The 23,072-nt window shown below is 32.2% G+C and overlaps 1 protein-coding gene across 3 annotated transcripts in view; it reads left to right on the top strand.

The window, feature by feature from the left end:
* The window catches only part of LOC106470037 (neogenin-like), a 52,757-nt gene extending 30,390 nt beyond the window's left edge, over positions 1 to 22,367 (top strand). For 2 of the 3 annotated variants that reach the window (XM_022398588.1, XM_022398586.1), the window contains exons 12-21: positions 5,269 to 5,379; positions 6,605 to 6,799; positions 7,171 to 7,266; positions 7,534 to 7,854; positions 9,176 to 9,283; positions 9,715 to 9,909; positions 11,139 to 11,171; positions 15,696 to 15,834; positions 21,192 to 21,406; positions 22,169 to 22,367. In XM_022398588.1, the coding sequence (XP_022254296.1) occupies positions 5,269 to 5,379; positions 6,605 to 6,799; positions 7,171 to 7,266; positions 7,534 to 7,854; positions 9,176 to 9,283; positions 9,715 to 9,909; positions 11,139 to 11,171; positions 15,696 to 15,834; positions 21,192 to 21,406; positions 22,169 to 22,323 (1,568 nt within the window). In that variant the 3' untranslated portion in view covers positions 22,324 to 22,367. The remainder of the gene's footprint in view (positions 1 to 5,268; positions 5,380 to 6,604; positions 6,800 to 7,170; positions 7,267 to 7,533; positions 7,855 to 9,175; positions 9,284 to 9,714; positions 9,910 to 11,138; positions 11,172 to 15,695; positions 15,835 to 21,191; positions 21,407 to 22,168) is intronic. The other variant, XM_022398587.1, reaches the window with a different exon arrangement.
* The last annotated feature ends 705 nt before the right edge of the window (positions 22,368 to 23,072 follow it).

The raw sequence follows: 23,072 nt of genomic DNA, 5'->3' as shown, positions 1-23,072 counted from the left end.
TATAAATTTAATCTAAACAAACACTGATATTAAAATAAATATATAATAACAAATTTATTACACCAGAGCTTTAAATAATTCTCTTGTACAACAGAAGTCCACACACTCTGGTTAATTTACTTTAATACCCAATTGACAAGACAAATTATTATTCTCTACTTGGTTATTACAATACAATCAGCAATTATAACACTTTAAAAATCACCACTATTCACTCTTTATAGCTAAACTTACAAAAACAGTCTAGATCTATATCTCTCACTAACTTTGTCTTACTTTCACTAACTTACTTACTTGCATTAAATTGGTCACCTATAGATATACATATATTTCCCAACTGAAGTCTAGAACTATCTACAAACTACAAGACGTTATGATGTAACAATACTCACTTAAAGCAACAAGAAAAATTCAGAAGGTTTGAGTAACCTGACGTCAATTCACAACAATTGAACAATGCAGCAAATGATTCATAAACATGATGAAACTTTGTAGAATGGATGGCAACTGCCTGTTGTAGAGACACAAGTGTAGAGGATGACGTTTCGAAAGTCTTCCTGCCTTTTATCTTCAGGTCAGTGTGTGTAAGATGGTGTCGGTCTTTATAGTACATTGGTAGATTGTGGAGAGCATGTTATGATTGGTTGTTATATCCCTGTTTCTGATTGGAGGAGAGATTTCCTGTAGATTTAACCAATGGTACCCACAGATTACTCACCTCTAATCTGGAATCTCTGTTTAATGAAGGTTTAATTGTGTTAATATAAAATGATTCTTTAATTTTTCTTGTCTTCCAAAGGATTCGTAAACAGTTACATAAGTAAACTGTCCATAACTATCGCTTTTAAAAATAACTTACTTTAATGCTCACACAATAAAAACTAAATAATACTCTCATATTAAACTTAAAATGAACAGTCATGTATATCTAACAAACTGCCATTGTTGAGGAGACTCGTTACTTGATGTCTGTCTTGGTCAGGTGTCACTGAGTCAGCTGTTGGGGGTGGAAGCACCCTCTTTGATTTGTAAGGTCTGTACAGCCAATACTGATTAGCAGTGTGATTAGTGACTCATCTTTGGAGGTTATTATTCATCTCTCAGTGGTTGGGGGCCATTGTAGTCTCCACCATTGTGGTTATTAGTACTGCTTGAGCTTTGACAGACATCGTGTTCTTGTGGCTTCATTTCTAGGAAATTCTTGAGCTTCAGGATGTTGTGGCTCTGTTGGAGGTGAGGTGCAGATCTTATGCTTTTGTTGGAGAGGCTCTTGATGTCAAGATATCTGCCTGGATTCTTTCTTATGGAGAACTGCTTCAGTTGGCAGATGTGGGTTGAGCCATTTGTAGGCTTGGCTTGAGCAGCATAGATGTTTCTCAGAGACCAAGATAGTCAGCTCATCCAGTGAGAGCTTTTGTTCCATAGATGTATTTGCAACTGACTATGGATGTCCACCCCCAGGAGACTTAAGTCATTTCAACAGCCAACTCAGCTAGATGTCTTAAGTCCTCATTGAATGTCAAGCTGGTTCCAAGAGTCTTTGGGTCAGTTGCAAAATCTGTCTTTTTATTGAACAGGTAATCCAGAGTGTAGTGGTCATTATAGTAGTTACTTCCTTTCATTGACAGAAAAAAAAATGAAATTCTGACTAGTTGAAGAAAAAAATAGACAAAATTGTCAAGAATTTGATTTTAAATAGCAAAAACCCCAATTAAAAATGTAAGGTCAGATAAATTGCAATTAGCCGTAATGTCAGCCAAATGACTAGGTTGTAAAGAGAGTCATAATTTCTTAGTTACAATCATACTCTTATCTAAATCCTGCCATTAAAGACAACACTTAACAAATTACCTTCTTGGTCAAGTAACATTTCTACAGGCTTCATGTATCTCATGCTATATTCGCCCGTAGAAGATGTATCCCTAATGCCCATGAACTTCTCAGTCCCCAGGTTTCACTTGGTCTCACTTGATCAATATTGGTAGCTTTGATACCATCTGTTAAGTAAACAGCATCCAGTTTCAGTAGGAAGGGAACGGAGTCAAAACTATAGACTAGTTTCTACCTACATGAGTAAGTTTAGGTCTGGTTATATGCAGTTTTTCAAAGTTTCATCTCATGATTTGTTAAACCTACCCTGTTCTAGTACACTTACAGCCTGCATTTTCACGCATCTTTAACTGCACCTTGAACTGTAAAAATGTTAGGAAAATATATAGAAAACTGTGTGCATATAAGATATTTCAATTCGCATGATTGAAAATATTACAATACAACCCAATAAAACATTAGATACACTAAATTTATATTTGTTATGTCATTTAAACTACTGTTTGAGAATTTCATTTATTACTGGTAATTTCATTCACATACGAATAAATGAGAAATATTTTACTCTATTCTTACCAAAAAAACATCAGGGAAACTATGTTTTTTTTCAGACACAGTGTGAATCTCTCATTTACCGTTATTCCATTCTTCTGTGAAAATTTCACTACCTGCCACACATTTCAATGTTGAAAATGAAACATTCTCTCACCAATATTCAACTAATACTTTGCAGATCAGTAATCAAAGTTAACCTCATATTACAAGGTCTTAACATTCAGATCATAACTCTTTGTTTCCATTTACATGTTGTTTAATAGTTGTGTTCTTTATGTAATTGATTGATTCACATTATACAACACATACAAATGACTTAATCTTCATACATGCATGCAACACCACACACATTTCTTTATGTAAACAACTTTATATATTGCCATATAGTGTCATTATGGATCATCGCATACTCTAGTAACTTAAAACATGCAAATTATTTTTGTAACTTCTCGGGTTACATCAGCAGGCTATAATTTGATAAACATGGTACAATAATGTGTTGTTATTTAGGAGCCATCAAACTCCACACATTTCTCTTTTCAAGCATTCCAGAATAAATAATTTCCAACAAAATTCAGCTAAACTAAGATTTTTCAGGTACAATTGTCATAAGTCAGGCATAATATTTGTGCTGTTACTACAGTATATATTAAAGTACACTCTGAGGAAACACAAAAAGTGAAGATATACATTCATCATGTGGACTGAGAAAGATATAGCAAGGACCATGCTGTTTACTCCTTAGAGCTCTTATTATTCACTTAGATCAAGGGAGTGATTCTAGAAAAGTTCAGGACAACAATTCACCAGAGGAAATATCTCTGTAGCTCAAAACATAAGGGTCAGGACACATTTTCAACTGAGTTTTTGAACTTTTTTGAGCTTTCATCTTCACTTTTTAAACTTTTGATCTCCTAGACATTACATCTTCTGGCATGAGCCATTCTAAACTGTGTTAATCAACGAGCTATCATCTGATATCCTATGAATATCTCTTATAGGGAAACACTGCCCAATAGCTTGAAATGCAAGGGTTGCAAAGCCCTTTTGGTCCACCTGATATTATGATTAACAAACTATCCTAACTATAAGTAATCGATTGGTAACCTTACAATATATTATGTACATTGTACCTTAAAATAAAACCCAATAGCTTGGAAAGTAAGAATTGCTACTTCCTTTCAGTTAAGGGCTGAAAAAAACACTAACAGTGAGGTCACCTCACAGATGGCTGAAGGTAGAGTGATTACAGAGGCTTTTGTGGTTTGTCTTTCACTCACAATTAAGATTAATTATCATTAATTGTAATTTTTATTGAAGATTTTTATCAACTTTATTCAAGTAAAAAGTGTGTGTGTGTGTGTGTGTGTGTACCTGCTGGACACAACATACAGTCACTTTTACTGGATCTAGACTTCTTCTCTCCAGATTACTTTGGTTGAAACCTTCTTCCAGACTAGCTAAACCTCACATTTCAATAGTTTCAGGTTTACCTTGAGCAATTAGAACCATCCACATGATTGGTCATTCCCATTAGAAAGTAAGTGAGGTTGTCACCTTAAAATATCAATTGACCTACCACTGAAGGAAACTGCTGTCTACTTTCATACACAAGATGCAGCTTTCCATCTATTTTCCCTATAGACAGACCAGATGTTATCTCAAGGGAATGATTGTTTGTTTGTTTGTAGTTAAACATAAAGCTACACAATTAATTATCTGTGCTCTGCCGACCAGAGGAATCGAAACCTGGTTTCTAGTATTGTAAGTCTGCAGACATACCGCTGTGCCACTGGAGGGCCTCAAGGGAATGACACATAGATTGCTAGAGGGAAAGTAACTTAATGATTTTCTTGACCATGCACTACATGAAAATGCACACACAGAGCTGAAAAAGTGATAAGTTAAAAAAAAAAAAACATTAAAATATGAAAGTAGTAAATGCATTACATTTCTGAATGTCACATTAATATAACTATTGACAGAAAGAAAATAACTTTTTGTTAAACCAAAATACTGTAGGTTGCCAGAAATTAATGGTATTCCACCAGAGTTTTGTAAATATGGAATATATTTTTATACCTATTATTTTGTTTCTTTTTAATAAGGTTTTGAAAGAAAGAAAGATTATATATATTGTAGAAATTTCTAAAGCATTCGATTTAGTAGGTAGAAAAATAATATGGAGAACATTATAGAACTTAGGAATTAATAGAATAGTACTGCGGGTATCGAAAGCCATCTATAAGCAAATTAAGATTTTTTTTGGGGGGGGGGCTTATTTGATATAGTTGAACTAGCAAAACAGTTTATGTGAATATTATGTTTTGTTTTTAATATTATTTTCTATATACATGAATGCTTCACCATAATCGGTATTACCTGATAACCATGCTGTATGTATTTTTGAAATCTCTGTAAATTATTTAATTTAAATGCCTTACTCTTCTATAATATACATATTTCAAATCTAAAAAGTTTTAAAATTTTCTAAATAATACTGTAGCTTCCTTTTTTTCTTACTGTTGTCTTGTGTATATTGTATCAATTAAAAGATAATCAACAAAGTTTTCTTTATTTGTTTTAGTATATGAAGTTACACTTGTATCAGAGAGTTCTCATAAACTACTATATCTATGTGTTTTTACTTAAAGGTATCAAGACATCACAAAGTCATCATGGTTATTGTTTCTTTTTAATATATTTGCCACATATATAAAATTTTTGAAAGAGCTGTTGGTGAGATAATAGGTTTAACATCTTTGGGGCATGTTTATACTGACAAATATGTATTCTTCAGTGGCAGGCATTAATTTTTTAGTAAGTTACTTGTTTTACATACTTTCAAAGCTTATATAAGTCATCTTTATTGCTATTTTCTAGGCTTGGAACGAGGTGCACGATACAGTATTAAAATTGCAGCTCTATCCATAAATGGTAGTGGTCCAAGTACTGACTGGTTTTCAACAGAAACGTTTGAAAATGATTTAAATGGTGAATATATGGCAGTTTTTAAAAATATTTTCAATACTGAAGTAAAAAATCAACTTGTAATAAAACATTCAGTTAAGTAAAATTCAGCAAACAAACAGAACTTGTATGGAATGAGCTATGATCACACAATCATATTTAGGAAATCTTGTGCATTACAGTTGAAATATAAAGCATCTACAAAGTCTTAGAGAATAGTCATTGTAACAAAATTTATTAAGCATGTATTAAAGGGATGAGTAGTTAGTGCTAAAAGCTAAATAAAAAAACTAGAGCATTTTTATATTATAATGATATTAATTTCCCACATAAACCTATAATATTTTTAAGAAATTCAAAATATGTATATTTGAACAGTGTAGTATGATTTACTCCTTTTTGATTTGACTATACTAACTTGCTATAACTTAGTAACATTTATGCTGATGTAATAAAATAAAGACAAATATAGAAATTTGTGCTATAAGATGAGTTTTTGTGTTGTAACTGTGTTTGAAATATTTTACTACATCTATCATTCCATCATAAATAGATTTTATTTACAATACAAAGATAAAGTGTTCTATGTTCCTAACATCTTTTGTAATTCAATTAAATTATGACTATATCATTGGATAACTTATACAAATATTAAAGCATTAACACGTAATAAAATCTTGGAACAAGAACCATGGACTAGAATGAAGCATAAAAAATCATGGTATTAGAAAGTTATAAAATCATTTAAGCTATAATTAAAGAACTACTGTAGGAACAATAGTTGTTTGTTAAAATGTGATTTAATGTTTAGACATAGCTAAAACATTTCTATAATTTTATATGTATTTTTTGTGATAATATGTTGCATAATATATAGTTTTTACCTAATAAGTTAGATATTTTTTTATCATTATGAGCAATGTTTATTTTCTTATTGTACGAGAATACACAAAAGTTAAATTTTACATTATTACATTTCAAAAGTAACCAATGAATGAGGATTTTAATATCTATTATCATAAACAAAAAATACCTATCATTTAAAAAAAAGTTCAGTGTTTATTAAAGATTAATTTTTATTAAGATTAATTTAATACTTAAGTTAACCTATGAATTATAATTAAATATAATAAACAAGTATGAACTTCATTAAGCTATATTAACTATTTGTCTAATTGTTTAAGCATGCAGAAAAATCATGTGATTTGTATGTGAAATAATTCACAGTTTATACTATATTGCCTTTAAGAATTGGTAGTTCCTGATCGTCCACAAAGTGTTCGTGCACGACCCACTACTAATTCTATTTTTGTGAGTTGGACACCACCAAGAAATCAAAATATCATGATTAGAGGCTATACCATTGGATGGGGAGTTGGTTTTCCAGATGTATATTCTAAAGTTCTTGATGGCAAGCAACGATACTACACTATTGAAGACCTTCGTAAGCCATATTGTTACTTTCAAAAAAGGAAAAAAATTGTTTTTAAAGTTACAATCAATTTTAATCTGTATCAAAATATTGCTAGTAATAAATACCAACATGCAATGACTAAAAACTACATTATATAAATACATTTATAAACTTTTGTTGCTGATAGTTATTTGAAACTATAAAATGTATATCATGGTTTCTTCTTAAATAAATATTAACCTTGTTTCAAATAATTCCAAGACAACTTTTCACCTTATATAATGATGTAGGGAGTATGTTCTGAGAAAAGAACTAGGTATTCTGGGATAGTTAAAGTGCATGAGTTATATCAAGTTTACTGTGTAGAAATTTGATTTTTCTATTTATTTGTTCTTTTTCAGAACCTTCTTCAGAATATGTTATAAGTTTAAGAGCATTCAATCAAGTTGGAGATGGTCGACCAATATATGATACAGTGCGAACCTTGATTGAAAGCAGTAAGTATATTTTGTGTTAAGGTTTATAGTGTTTTTTGTTTGACACCATTTTCAATCATTTTTGAATTTTGTAAGTTTTGAAGTAATTCATTTAGGTATTTGGTCCATTAGCTAAAAGTAAAGACTTTGTGCTTTATGTAATAGGGTCATTATAATTTGGATTAATTAGATGAATGTGCTTCCACTAAATGTTTAAATGCATGTATAGTATGAGCTTGAAAGGATTGCATAGTTTGTATTATTTATTTTTCTCTTGTTTCCATGTAGCTCCTGAACCTTTGACTCCAATGCTTCCACCTGTGGGGTTGAAAGCAATTGTTCTGTCATCTTCCACTGTTGTTCTTTATTGGACTGATACTACACTTCCCCGAAATCAGCTGATTACAGATAATAGATTTTATACTGTACGCTATGCTCCATATGATTATTCTGGCCACTTGCATTACAAACACTATAATTCTACTGACCTGAACTGCATGATTGACAACCTGATGCCTAACACACAGTATGAATTTTCTGTGAAAGTTGTTCTTGGCCGCCAGGAGAGCACATGGAGTATGAGTGTCCTCAACACCACACAGGAAGCTGGTAACTAGATGATTTAGTCTTTCAATTCCATTAACCACTTCATAGTTATTTCCTAATGACAGCATTCACAGAGATAGTCAGTTGCTATTTTAAAATGTTTAGGTTTAAATGTACAAAACTTTAACAATTTTGTATCCTTTGTGTTAATAGGTATGTATATTTCCAAATATATTTTTCTGGTAATGAATTTAATTAATAATGATATTTCTGTTATGTGATTTTTTTTTTACATATCTTTAGAAACATTGATTCTTTACTTTGTTCAATTAATTTATTTTAGTTTGGTAGAAAAATATTTAATAGGATTAGTTTTTATGTAATGTAAATACTGGAATAAAGAACTCATCTTACAAGTAAAAACAGTTTAAATTTCAAAACAACTCTTCATTTAACTGACATTTTGACTGACATTTAATTCAGGGTAAGCTTCAATATTAACTACCACACTACAGTTACTGACTTGTGTTAGTTATTAAAAGAAGTGGCTGTTCCATGGATGATAATTTAACAAAGAGGATACATGAGGTGGATAAAATCTGGGAATTTAAGTTATTTTATTTTATACATATGAATAATTATATACAGATATATATATATATATTGTGTGTGTGTGTATATATCCTTTTTTCAGCAATAAATAATTCATAATTGACAAAAAGTAATATCTGTGGATTTAGCATTCTTCTATAGCATCTTTCTCTGTGTGTCTTAATTTTACATCCTTAAGTGTGCTTTGAATATGTCTTGCAGAAGATGCCTAGTTTTGAATATATACATTTCATACATAACACTCAAGTTCATATACCACATTTCTAATGGCACAGTTGCCAGTATAATCACATTTTGTGGTCATACACTGGATGATCTTACATTGACCTGGTTGGTATTTGGATAATGAGGTGAGAGTTTTTTTGAAGTTTCTTACTTTGGTTTATGTGCCAGTTGAACTTATGGTCCAGATCTTTTCCTGTTTTTTTTTCAAAAAATCAACAGTACCTTTTAAGTGCAAAGAAACTGACAGTATTAATTTGTGTAGTAATTTCTCTAACAACTAAGAAACTTTCACAGTAGATTAATTACAAGTGGAATGTTATATTTATGTTGTTAAGGGAAGCCATGAAGAAACATTGTCCATTGAACAGCAGTTCTAAGTACTAGTACTTGTCAGTAACTGGAGTGTGATAGTTTCTACAAAGTGTTATAGTGTGATACCCCAAGGAAAGGTAAAGTAACACATTGGTTAAATATTTTTTTTTCTGGAGTTAAAGCCTTTTTATTAATAAATTATCTAATAATTTGAAACTTTTTTATATTATCACAGCTCCTGCATCTCCTCCTCAAGACCTTACTGTAGTTCCTTTGGATGATGATTCCTCAGTCATTAATCTTCATTGGCAACCACCAAAACAACCAAATGGAGTTATTACAGGTATTTGCACATAATAGCATACTTTTAGTTTCTGAGGTTGTTGATGCATAATGAAAATTAAGTACCAAAAGGATAAATATTAAATGTATATCAACATTCAACCAACACGTTCAAGTTTAGATATTTGTAAAACTAGGCAAAGAAAGGGCAGAGCAATGTTAATAGCATTCTTCAGTGACCAAATTTATGAGGTTAAAGATAGTTTGTTTATAAATAATTATAAATTTGATTATAAAATTATTATTTATATGTTGTATTTTGTGTGCATTTAGATTTGTGAAAACATAATACAATATGTGTGGATTTAACATGTACACAATTTTGTTAAAATAAGTTATCAATATTTTTATCTAAATATTTCAAGTAGATTTACTTCTAATTGGGCCTTAAGAGAAATGTGCCCTGAAAATGAACAAACCTGTATTTTTCAGGCTATGTAATTTTCTATACCACCGACAACACCCAGAAGGATATAGACTGGGTGGTTGAAGGAGTAGTTGGAGATAAAATGACTACTACTCTTAGAGGTTTAGCACCAGATACTACTTACTACTTTAAGATACAAGCTCGTAACAACAAAGGATATGGTCCTTTGTCATCTGAGGTTATTTTTCTGACTGGGTCAAGTAAGCATGTGACTTTTAGTATGTTATTTCTGTAAAAAGATAAAACTAAACTTCTCATTTCATAAATATAAAAAAACAATATGAAAAAATCTCTTTCTTATAATTTCCTCACTTTTTTTAAAAATGACTTAAGTAAGCAATTTCTCATATGTGTGAATTAATATATAACATGTTTTTAAGCATAGCTACTTTAAACATTAATGAAACTTTGTAAGGTGTGCAGAGAATTTAACTACACTTTTTAAGTGATATGTATATGCAAATACAAACTGCCATATTACATCAGATGTGAGCTGTGGTGCCAAGACATGTTTTAACCAGTTCTTAGTAACACTATCATCTGCATGGTAAAGACTATAGTGAAAAAGAAGGAAAACCCCTCCAGCTCAAAAAGCTACACCATTTGAAACAAGAATTTGAAGCTGACAAAATCTCATAAGCAGAAGCATTTTTACAATGAAAGTTGTCATTGAATAATAGCTCTTAACCATGATCATCAGTTCAGAATGTATGTAATGGAAGAAAAAGTTCCATAGGCAGTATATGTTTGTTTATTTGTTTTAAATTTCGCACAAAGCTACACGAGGGCTATCTGCGCTAGCCATCCCTAATTCAGCAGTGTAAGACTAGAGAGAAGGCAGCTAGTCATTACACCCACCGCCAACTCTTGGGCTACTCTTTCACCAATGATTTGTGGGATTGACTGTCACATTATAATGGCCCCACGGCTGAAAGGACGAACATGTTTGGTGTGATAGGGATTTGAACCCACGACCCTCAGATTGCGAGTCGAGCACCCTAACCACCTGGCCATGCCCGGCCGTGGGAGTATATGACCTGGAACATTGTTCTTATAAAGTGCCATTGGAATAAGTGTCAAACCAAAAAATAAGATATGTTTTCGTAAGGACAATTTCTTTTTTGGAAGTTAAAGAGTATTATGAAACAAAAATTTTGTTAAAAGACTTTTCATTTATTTCTGTATTTTCTCATCCTTTATCTTCAATAAACTAACCTGTACATTTTAATTTTTATATAGTTGATTCATTTCTTTAAATAGTTTTTACTTAAATTATCATTTGATTTTTAGTTTTTGATTTCAAGTTTAGTTAGTTTCTCCATATCTTGATTTTTTCTACTTGTTGTATTATTTTTCTAACAAAAATATTTTATTTTTCTTTGCATGTGCTTGGTTCATTTTAAAAGTATTTATTTTGTTATGGAAATAGGTTTTACTAGGACAGCAGGAGCAACTTACTATGGTAAGGACATTAAATCATGAGCATTGCTAATCTTTCTGCCATTTTTTAAGCAGCACTGCTTTATCACACAGCTGGTATCTATTTTCTTATATTCTCTCTTGTTTTTCTTATTTAATTGTTTTCACAGGTATAATAAAATATTGACTTTTCAAAAGTTTTCTGGAGTGCCCATTATCTGCCACTTTAATAAACTTATAGATATGCACTGGCTATTCATGCCATTGTCTTTTAAACAATTATTTGCATTCATGCACTTTTATTGAAGCTTATATTTTTTTCCTGACTATAGTTTTTTTATATCCATATAAATAATATGCTTGCATTTGTCTGTCCAAAACTTTTCTTGCAAATTTCTCAATCAAATGTTACAAATCTCGCATCATGAGAAAGGCCTTTATCCACGGAGTCCAGATTATATATTGGCTTTTCCATTCAGAATCACCTTACCTGTTTTTTTGCTAAGTTAAACTTCTTAATGCAATGAATACTACATGATGGTACAATATCATCATCATCATCATCATGTGATGATTGGCTTCAATGTCAACTTCAGTTTTTTATTTGCAAAGTATTTCACACAAACAACATTTAATTTGCGTGTAATTTCCTAAAAACAAATTAACATTATACTAAATACAATTTCTACGCACTTTCTCGACTTCTTTAGGTCTGAAATACGTATGCCCAGTTTCTTCAAAACCATATGCTTATCACTTCGTGATCACACAATCAGACATTTCTGCATATTCAGCTAAGTTTGCCCTAATTACAACTTTATAATTACTTTGCAATAACTTAGCTTAAGTTCATTTCATAGACTGCTATAAACATCTTTTAGCTACTTTTTTCTGTAATACAGTTTATTGTGAGTTTCTTTGTTTAAACTCGTAAAACCGTGTCATACACTCATAACTGATTCATGCTCCGTACACTATTATAAATACCATTACTATACTTTATTGTTTACTTTACGTGTAGTTTTATTAAATAAACTTACATCTACATGAGTTTATTTGTCTGACAGCATAAAAATTCATCAAACACACCAGGATTTATCAACCTAACACATAATGCCTGCAAGAAAGCAAAGCTTAAATGCCATGCATGAAAATGATAGTTTTAAGGAAACTTCAAGCAAAGGGCATGAAAACTACCACAAATGTTTTATGGGCCATTACTAGTTTATATATACATATATATATATATACACATATTTTCCTCAAAACACACAAATTATGCTCTCTATTTTTTTTATGTTAGCATCTAATAAATTTGATTTTTCTTCCTAAACTAAAAGTATTTGTTCTCACAATAATTTGAAAAGAGATTTCAAATTAGGTAGATTTACCTCTGAAATACTAAAAGCCTTTTCTTATTGAATTGCTTTCATGTTGTCAACAGCCTTGTGACTTCAAATTCAGAATATCCTTGACGTAATGCAAAGCATATGTCAACTTACCTAGAATTCTCCACTCTCCCATGTGACTTATTGTAATAAGATTGGTTTCTTGACAGTTGTATGCTTGTGCTGTTTCCTTCACTCACTGTGTATTCTTAAGTCAACATTAACTACTGTTGCTAATCTACCACCATTGAGAATTTCAAAATTTTTTTTGGAGACTTTTCTCACATAATCTGTCACTAACAATCGGGGAGTTTGCATGGCTGTATTGTTAGCTTTTTTTTTATGAACAAAGTATTTGGGCCATTATTTCTGTTTTTGTGTACTGGTTTCACTGGCAGGTTTCACACTTATGTGGACGTTTAGTTGGAAAACGTCCATCCATTATTCTGGTTATGGATGCTCTAAGTCAATCTTTGGAGACTATTTTTCCTTTTGCCTGCCCTCCTCTATGCCTTCTTTCTTGAAAGCACACCAAGATCAGTTACACAAAATGACAGGTTTTCCTCATCACTCCACCATACCAACTCAGCCATGGTTTACCCTGTTACATTAGGGAACCAGTACTATTACCATCTTGGGAAAAATCTCCTTTGACAATCCTCAAACATCCATTTTTCACACTGTTTTTAGACATCTAAGAATCTAAATTCTCTTCTAGAGTGGTTCAGTTGTTAACCTACTCTTACCTTTGCTCTTCCTTGGCAGAATACAAATCACATTATTTTATTTTATTGAGTTTGTGCAATAGACATAGTATTTTTTTGTATATCTCCAACTCCTCAACATATTGCCTCTTTTTTCATGTTTTTGTTACATGAGCATGGCCTATTAGCTTCTTCCATATTTGGGTTACAGAGCTGCCTTACTTTCAGGTACCATGGAATGCATCAGTATCTTTCCCCATTATTCAAAGACCTCTTCCAACAATTTTGTCTTCAATAACCTCAAGTTCCTAGATGGGACTTGGGCTTAGTATTCTTACATTTCTTGACTTCTTTCTCTTTTTAATCCTTCACAACTTGTTCACTCTAGCATCTATCACTCAAAACACATTCTACTTTATTGCTTGCATTATGCAAAAGATTTTCAAAATATCTGCTCTTGGTGCATGCTTCATGTATCTTATTTTCATGGAAGGCCTTATACTTTTATTCAGTTCATGCTTTTCTTCCTAAATTTGGGCTGCAAGAGAAGGTAACCATCATTTTTAACCTGTTGTGTTATCTACCTTGCCTTGTCTTGATTCTCATTCTGATCAAAGTTTTTATGTCCAGTCAGGGCTATTCATTGTTATTTTGCATATAATGAATTTCTAAGGATGGCAGATAAAAGTTTAATATCATATGATGAATCACACTCTTCAGGTCTTTCATTGGCCATGTTGACAAATTGGCTTGTTCAGTTGATCTGTCTTATTTACTGTGATGTTCCCAAATACCTTAAAAATGAAGTTTGAGTTAAAACTCACCAAAATTTGCCATGTGATGATGTCATTGGCATTCCAGCCAAAGTCCCTTTAGAGAATATCTTGCAGATTGGCATGTAGATGAATCGGAATATACTCTTGAAATTTTAATGACATCCTCAGCTTTAGGGTTATGTTCACTTCTGGTTGTGAATCTTTAAACCAGATGGAATACACCCCTAGCAGAACAATGAATTTATTTTCTATTCCCTGTTTCTTTACCACTATGGCCCACACCTATGTTGTGTATGGCAACCCATGTTTTCTATACAACCCAACACACCTTTTCACAGCTCCAGGTGTATCTAAGATTGATAAAATATTTCATTATAGAATAACAACAGTAAAAATAACAAAAAACAGGAAGGTCTCTTCTTATAATGTGAGATTCCATGTATAGATATGTCCAGTGGGAACTCTCAAATGTCACATATAACTCTGCATTTGATCTAGACAAAATTCCAACCTCTTTGCTGGAGCTCAGTGAGAGAGTGATGCCCTCTGTAAATATACAGCAGATGCCATCTTGTGGCTGATGATACCTCAATGAGTACCTTCCCCACCTCCAAGTACATGTCCTTACTGAGCATTTTCAGACATTGGAGACAAGTTTCCCATTCTTCTAATGTTGTCTCTTAGCTTCAACCAGGATTTAGATCACCATATATTTTGATTTTTTGCCTTTAACTAAACTGGGGTACCCAAACATTGTCATAGAGTCATTGGCCCCATTCTGGGGTCCACTTTGATGTTTTCGGTTATCCCTAGATGCCCACTAACTAGGCTGGTTTCAGGACTTAGTAGAATGAAAGGGGGCCTTAGTCTTAAATCTTAACTGATTTCCTCCTCTGAGAATTTTCCACTACAGATACAGTCTCCATGAAGCTAGTCTGTTCTACTCAATTCTCACATGGCCTTTTCTCTGTTTCTGGATTCTACTCAAACTCTGCTTGATCATCACTTAACTTGTTTGTTGTGGTATAGGTTGTTACCTTCCTATCTAAAAGCCTTACTTTTGTGGAACCAGTGTTACTTAATAATGGCACACTCTGGTTCCCTCCTCCAATTCATTGGGAGTATTCTAACTTATGGTATTTCAGAGGTAAGTCTACCTGATTTGAATTTAACATTTTTAGAATTAAAATGAATTTCAAGCAGGTAATTTATCTGTGAAATACATTTCTATCCATATTCCCCAAACCATCTGGAATATATCATCATGACCACAAACAAAGAAATCTGCCTTGTGCACATTCTCCTAATACATGTTTAATAAATTATGTGGTAAATTGGAGAGTGGATAATTCTGTGAGAGTTGACATATTCTTTGCCTTACATCAAAATCATTCAGAATTTGAAGTCACATGGTTGTTGATACTATAAAAGCAACTGAACAAAAAAATGCTTTTAGTATTATTTTGAAAACATTCTACAAGTCTTTAAAAAGATTGTTTTATTGTTGCATAAGTAGATTTTTTTTAAGTATAAATAGACAAAACATAGAATAGTAACTAATATAATCTTTTTACTTTGACTTATAAAAAATATTTTTTACTTCGTATGCTTACTTTTCTTTGTTATAAACTGAAGTCAAAACATTAAAAAAGTCAGGTTAACTATGGGTTTGAATTTCTTTCATATATTTCTGTCCTAGATGGAGGTGGACTCGCCAACAACATGCTGTACATTATTATAGCTTGTGTATCAAGCATTACTTTACTTGTTATAACCATAGTTAGTGCATTTGTTTGTCGACGACGCCAGGTGCACCTTGAACAAGGACAAAATAAAAGGTATATGTCAATGAAATAACTTTTCCATTAGTTTATCTAACATAGGAGCTCTTTATCTCTTGCTATGCCTTGTTAAACATCAAATAAAGATAGTTTTGTTTCTTGTGTACATTATCATAGTAAAATATCTTCATAAGGTTTTGTTCTAGACCCAGATAAAAAACACTGGTTTCTCATTTAAGCACATCATTTTCCCCTTACAGTTGGCACACAGATAAGAGAAATTCAAGTTTTATTTTTAAGAGTAAAGTTATATTATCTATTGTTGTTTTTATAATAACTTTAAAAAAAATAGACTTCTTCAAGATAACATAGTAAGGGCATATTTATAAACAACCAAGTAAAAATAATTTAACTATATTAAAATACAAACATTATAAGTTTTATAAACCATAAAGTGAAATCACTCAAGTGTAATATATATGTGCTAAGGAGTTAAACTTTATTTAAGTGATTATAATTTATATTCTTTATCTCAGCAATAAAGTTAGAAAAAATTATATTTACTCTTCAGATAATAATAAAGCTTTTTATTTTTGCCAGCATTTTGCCATAACAGCTTCATCAGGGCTAGTAGTACAAGAACTCCAGTTATAACCAAACACTATTCGTGTAAACTGAAATTAAGTGGGTAACTGAAATATATTTTTAATCCACAAATCTATCTGAAAGCTCAGAAATGAATGTAAAGGTTACAAATCATTTTCAGCTTACAAATGTTTTTGAATTCCTAGCTATCATCTCCTTCCATATAAACTGTTGATGCTATGGGCATCACATCTACTAACATTAGCTGTCCTAACTATTGAAAGTACTGAATTTCAATATAAAATACATATGTATTCTGTATTAACTCTGCAACTTTTCACTTAATAGTTCAGAAAGTAAGAGTTGCACAACCCCATGTGAACATGACTTCTCAATCAGTTGACCATTATAATTGTAGAGGACTATCTCTCTCTCTTTATTCCAGCTATAATGACTAAAAGGGTGATGTCACCAGTGTGAATAAATGTCTGCATGTATTACTCTTTGGAGTTATGTCCTTTTTTTTTATTATTGGTAAGTAGCCAGAGAAGGTTCATTGTTATTTTCTTCTTTTTCCACTGGATATGAGAAGTACTTAACAGTGCTTATATAATTGTTTGCAGTTATGACTTGCTCATTCTCTGCTTCCTGGTCAAATCAGTGCTACAGGGGCTCTATAGTAAAATATGACATGTTCTACACATGTTTGAGTGTTGAATGAATGCTGAATCTCATAGTTTGATGAATTAAGTTACCCCAGAACAAGATAAGTATGTGCATAAATAGCTAAAAAGCAGTTATAATATGAAAGTTTGGGCTTCTTTCTTTTCTTGAGCTAATCTACCACTGCTTTGATTTTAGCAGGATCCATAGACACTATGCCTTCTCACTATATATATCCAAGAAACTTTATATGTATTTGTTCATAAAAGAACAATTCCCTAACCTCAGTTTCAGACTTGCTTGTTGCACACATTGATAACCATACCTAGGCTTTCAACTGAAGCCTGTAGTTTCCAACCAAACATCAAACTTTTGTGGATGTAACTTAGACACTGTTCCCACTGGAAACAATACAGTGCAAATTCTGTCAGCTGCTTAACAGTAGCTGGTACATCAAAACGTCAGAATGCATAACATGAAATTCATACAAACCTTCTTGAGCACTGCAGTCTTGGCTCTGCTTCTTTGTTTAGCTCAACTTGCCAGGATCCAGAGACAAGATCTAGTGAGTTAAACAACCAGGATCCTTCCAGAGCATCAAGACATTCAACTATACATGGCAACAGAAATGTGTTGACATGTATTATCACTTTTACCCACCTATAGTCTACATAGAAACTCAGTTGGTGACAACCACACACTGTAATAGTGGAATGAATCTTACCTTTAGCATTCAATCTATCTCAGCAATGGCTGTGTCCCTTTGTATTCCAATGAAGCCTGTTTAGTGGTTGCTTTATAAGAAACATGTCTCTGATATATATATATATATATATATATATGATGCTTCATGATGTTTTTCTCCCTAGCTGACCATCTATTCCAAAAAGTACATTGGCAAATTCCATCAGTAACCTTCCAGAGATTTTTGAGGATCTGTTGGAACAGTCTTCAATCAGTGATATCAGAGGCAGTAGCAACTATGTATTTGTTAATTGACATGGTGCAGTCTAAGGAACAGTAAACCAATCGTTTTATTTACTTCTTCTTCATGCACTATGCCAATTATTTTTCAAGTTATTACCTCTACTGCTTGTTTCCTGTAATTAAAAGCTATAACCAGAATTTATCTTGCTTCTGGAGATAGAACTGTTTGGGCAAGTGTGACTTGGTTTTTGCAAGAAAACAGTGTTTTAAGTAGGGTTGCAGTCCTACAGCAATTCTGTTAGCATACAGGATCCTATGATCAGGATTTTAAAAATTGCAATCCCTAGTTCTAGAGGTCATTTCATCTACAGCATTAGCTGGCAGTGCAACCTAAGAGCTGAAGTCTATCTATGTACAGGCTATTCTAGTAGATAACACCTGTAGAATGTCTAAAGCTAAGATACTGATATTTGAGCCAATATATACTCATATAGTGATGAATCCATGAGTGATATGGAGTCAAACTTCTATTCATTATAAATCAGTCATAAGTTCTGAGAAAAAGTTTGCATCCACTGGCCAGTGTGGTGATTAACACGATAGTACCTGTTACATCATAAGATCAAATAGTTTTAGTAGCACATGTATTATCTAAAATTTCCACTTCCCATCCATGTAGTTTCACAGGACATGCCAAGCTATGTTCAGTTATATAGACATCATACCAACAACCACACCTAAAGAAACAGGCAGATGGTTGTTTTATTCAGATCAGAACCCAAACCTGACCTGGGCCTCTCTAGTTTTACATTAATGGATCTGATTGCATTCACAGAGTATCTTCTCCCTTGAGCCTGTTGCTTATGCTTTGATCAATATGTCCACAGTTGGAAGAGTTTTTTTTTATTCTGTCTTAACCATGGATCAAGATACCTTTTCACCTGCATCATCAGCAAAGCTGGTGTGACATGTTTTGGGTACTTCTGCCAATCAGCTGCAGCTATTTTAGCTGAACCAAGCTACTATGTGACATTTGCGAATGTAGTGTCAGTCATCTATTTTAGCTTCTTATAATGTTGGGTTTGGACATATGAGTGCTGTGTTACTGGCAAATCTACAGCAACTCCTGCTGCAGGTTTCTTTTACTCCAGTAACATAGTCAACATTATGATCTCCTTGCTATGGACACAGCTTCAGTCAGAAATATTATATCTCTGGTGCCAAAATTATGTCACATGGACATGCTGAGGAATCTCTCTACAAACTTCTCAACTATAATAGCATCACAGCTTATTAGCACATGCAACTAAGTGTTTTTGGGCACCACATTTATGAGCCTTAAAGTCTGCCAGATAGATGGTTCAATTTTCTATCAAATCAAGTCACTGTTGCAACTCCATGATAATGTCTTACTATCTACAAAGTTAGTCAGGTTCCATTCCTGAACCATCTAAACTAAGCAGTAGATGCTGTGTCATTAATTCCTGGATTTAAGAATTCTATACAATTACCTGTCAAAACCAAATAAGAAACTGATCTAAATCTTTCTTTTTCGAACCCCTAAATAATGTTGCTATGATTTTATTTCCCTTTGCTATTTCCTACCAGTTGTAGCAAGAGCAAAAACCTATCGTCTGCATGAATGACTGTGGATCCATTATCAACACAGGCATTTTCTTCATTCTAGTAGATGGAATTTTTACATTCTGCTTAATGTGAAATTCTTGGTCATGCTCACTTGACTTCATTGGCCTCACTTCCTGAGGCTGCACAAATATGAGGATCTGATCAGTGCAAAACATGAACACTCCTCTTAATGCAGTAGGAGGACTCCAGACTTCTCCATCACATGTGTCATGATGGTGACTACTCCCTGGAAAGTGGGTAGGGTTGGCAAACATTTTATTTCTGAAGGGTTATTCAGCCTAGGTTTTATGAAATACTATATTTCAACCTACATCGATCTCTGTACAGGCTACCACAGAATGTCTGAGTGTAACCATGGTCACTAATCTTATTTTGTGTGATTTTCCTCCTCTGTTCTCAAGCTTAACTGAACTGCTCATGAACAACCAACATAATTAGTGGTTCCTGTTGAACCAGGGTACAGTTTATTCATCTTAGTGAGAAGGTAGAATTTGAAGCTTTCTAATCCCTGTCACAGTGTTAGAGAGAATTCAGCATTCAGTAGAGGACTTCTCTGAATAATTCAGAGGCCCTCTTTTCTCACCCTCAGATCATTTTGGCTCTCTAACTGTCTGTTAAAGTTCTTGACAGAATGAAGAGACTTCTCTCGGATATTTTCATGCTTAAGAGCACAAGAGGGAAAAGTAACTTAAAGATACAAATCAACCGCCATTTCTACAATAATTAAATCCTGGCAAACAGTGACAAAATGTCTTCCATCAAGGCAATCTGTGGAAATTCAAGGTTTAACCTAGCACACAGTTACCTGGTCTTTTACACAACTAGAGATCTAAGAATTGGTGTAGTGATTTGTTTTAATGTAATTTTTGGTAAGAAATAAGACAGTGTTGAAATCAAAAGTAAAAATAAAATACTGAATGGATGAGACTTAACCAGCAAGTCTTGGTTCTTCCAAGTCAGAAAAAATCTGTCTTAGAAATGCCAAATTGCATTCACATTGCACACTATCTCTCTCTGCAGCTGACTAATCAGAAAATTAAATCATCAAATCTGGAACTAATTCTGTTTTATGTAACTGTTATGGAAATGTCCTATTTACACAATATAAAGTAAAACACCACACAACTGCCCCTTGAACTAGTAGATGAATTGAATACATGGCATTGGCCAGATTTGTGATGTTTCAACTTAGAGTTTAGAAAAATTAAAATTGTTGCAGGTATGGAAGAGACACACAATAGAAGAATAAAGTATGTAGTATTCACGTACTACATGGGTAAGTTTAGGATACTGCTTTACATATTACCTGTACATAATACTATTGTATCTTTTGTTGGTGCAAATGTTAATTATCCTTTTCTCTTCAAGTTGTATTTTTACTACAACCAAACCTAAAAGTCAAAAAGCAGTAGAAATTAAAACCTATATTTGGTGTCTAAATATTTAAATAAACTAAATCATCTTTACTGATTGATGTGACAGTATCTTTGACAATCAAATTACCTCTTTACTATTTCAAGCTGTTTACATTTTCAACTCATTATGTACTTTGAAAGTAATGACAAGAATAATTTACATAAATTTCTCTACAGTGCCAAAACAGTAGTTAAAAGTATGGGAGTAAATAAAGATCTTAAGCCACCAGACTTGTGGATTCATCATGATCAAATGGAACTGAAACCTTTAGATAAAGGGCATAGTACTGCAACAACTATGACTGTTACACCCATTCCACGTAACTCACAAGACCTAAATAGTGGACCTATGATCAGTACTCTGGAAAGAAATACAGGATCTTCATATAGAGGTATTGAAGCTTTATTCAAGTTGAAATAACCCAGTGATTTTATTTATTTATTATAAATCTAGAATTTCAGTTAAAAACTTGAAAGACTGGAAGCAAGAAAAAAGAAAGGAAATAATCAAGAGATAGCAAACATCTGCTGCTCTTCGTGAAAATAGTTTTTAGTGTTTAATGAAAATAGCCACTGCTATTTACTAATGTTAAATGTTTGAATACTAAATATAAATAACCATTGTCATTTACAGTGTTACTCGCATAGGTGTTGATTACATACAACTTCTGCAATTTTACTGTTCTACTTGTTTTAACCTTCAACTAAAAAGAAGAAATGTGTTAACGTAGGAGACACTATGAATTTTATGAAAAAAGTACAAAAATATGAGCTATACAAACAAAACATGTGTATCTTACAAACTGGGATTCCAGAAGTTTATCACAATATGCTTTTGCTATTCATTAATTTTTGATAACTATTTTTTTAATAATATGCATGAAAATCAAATGAGTCAGTAACTTTGGATTAGGCTGTTATACAACAGCGTGTACTTTTAAGGAATGAAAGCTAATATTTCATTATTTTTCAGTTAATTCTTCTTTCTAATAAAATTAGTGTATCAATAATTAACATCTATTAGTGAGGTAGAACCATGAATTTTATTTTGTAACTGCATCGTTCATTATTTAAATGTTTTTGTTGAAGTTTCTTTATTGTTTTGCTTTTTCTGTTATTGTTTTTTTTTCCTTTTTACTCTTCTAAATTGTCAGACCCTTCCCTTGAGGATGACATTAAAACCATAGACAAATCCTCCCTGTCCTTGAAGGCTGTAAGAGCCAAACCCATAATGATTCCTGTTGATTCTCAAAAGCCACACCCAAAAGAGCGTGAGTATAAAAAACATGAAGTAAAAAAAATTATCTAACTTTATTAAAACTTTTGCAAAAGCAATACAACTGCCACAAAAAGTTTAGATTGTATGATTCAAAAACACTCATTTATATTTTTTCATTTAGATATTAATCTCAAAAGCTACAACTGATTATAAAGAGATTATTTTCTTTTTCATAAATTTTTATTTTGTCAAACATCATGACCTATAGTTATACTTGAACACATCTTTTGATGTAGTGAATCTTTTAAAGAAACATGCTATGCATAAAATGGTATCTAATTCAGAACAATAAATATGTTAGATTATTTATCCAAATGTATTGTTTTAGTTTTATTATTTTTAGTTTTATTATAAGCAGTTCTTTTAAGTATAAAAGGAATTACATATGTTTAACCTTCTTGTTTTTCAAAGCAAAGCAAAAGCTCTAACTTTGGTCTAGAATGTTTAAGTACATTATATTAGTATCAATCTTGTTTGTAAACTAGTATGTAAAATATATGTAGTTAGTAATTGAATCATTTTTTATAACATTAGTTAATTATTTTCATATGACTTTATCAGTGACTCTTTTGCATGGATTTAATCAATCATCTTACTTATAATAAGTCATGTAATTGTCACTAGTAACAGTATAAAATTTGTCCAGTAATTTAATGAAGAAATAAGACCTAAGTAATTTCCAAGGAATAATTAAGAAATTCATCATCAAATTAAAACACTTCACAATATTTTTATAATTTATAAAATCTCTGTCTATATTTGGTTCCACTTCACCATCA

The sequence above is a fragment of the Limulus polyphemus genome, unplaced genomic scaffold (assembly GCF_000517525.1).
Source record: "Limulus polyphemus unplaced genomic scaffold, Limulus_polyphemus-2.1.2 Scaffold3785, whole genome shotgun sequence".
NCBI classification, from domain to species: domain Eukaryota; kingdom Metazoa; phylum Arthropoda; class Merostomata; order Xiphosura; family Limulidae; genus Limulus; species Limulus polyphemus.
The sequence above is the reverse complement of the archived record's forward strand: the minus strand, read 5'-3'. Positions and strand labels throughout refer to the sequence as shown.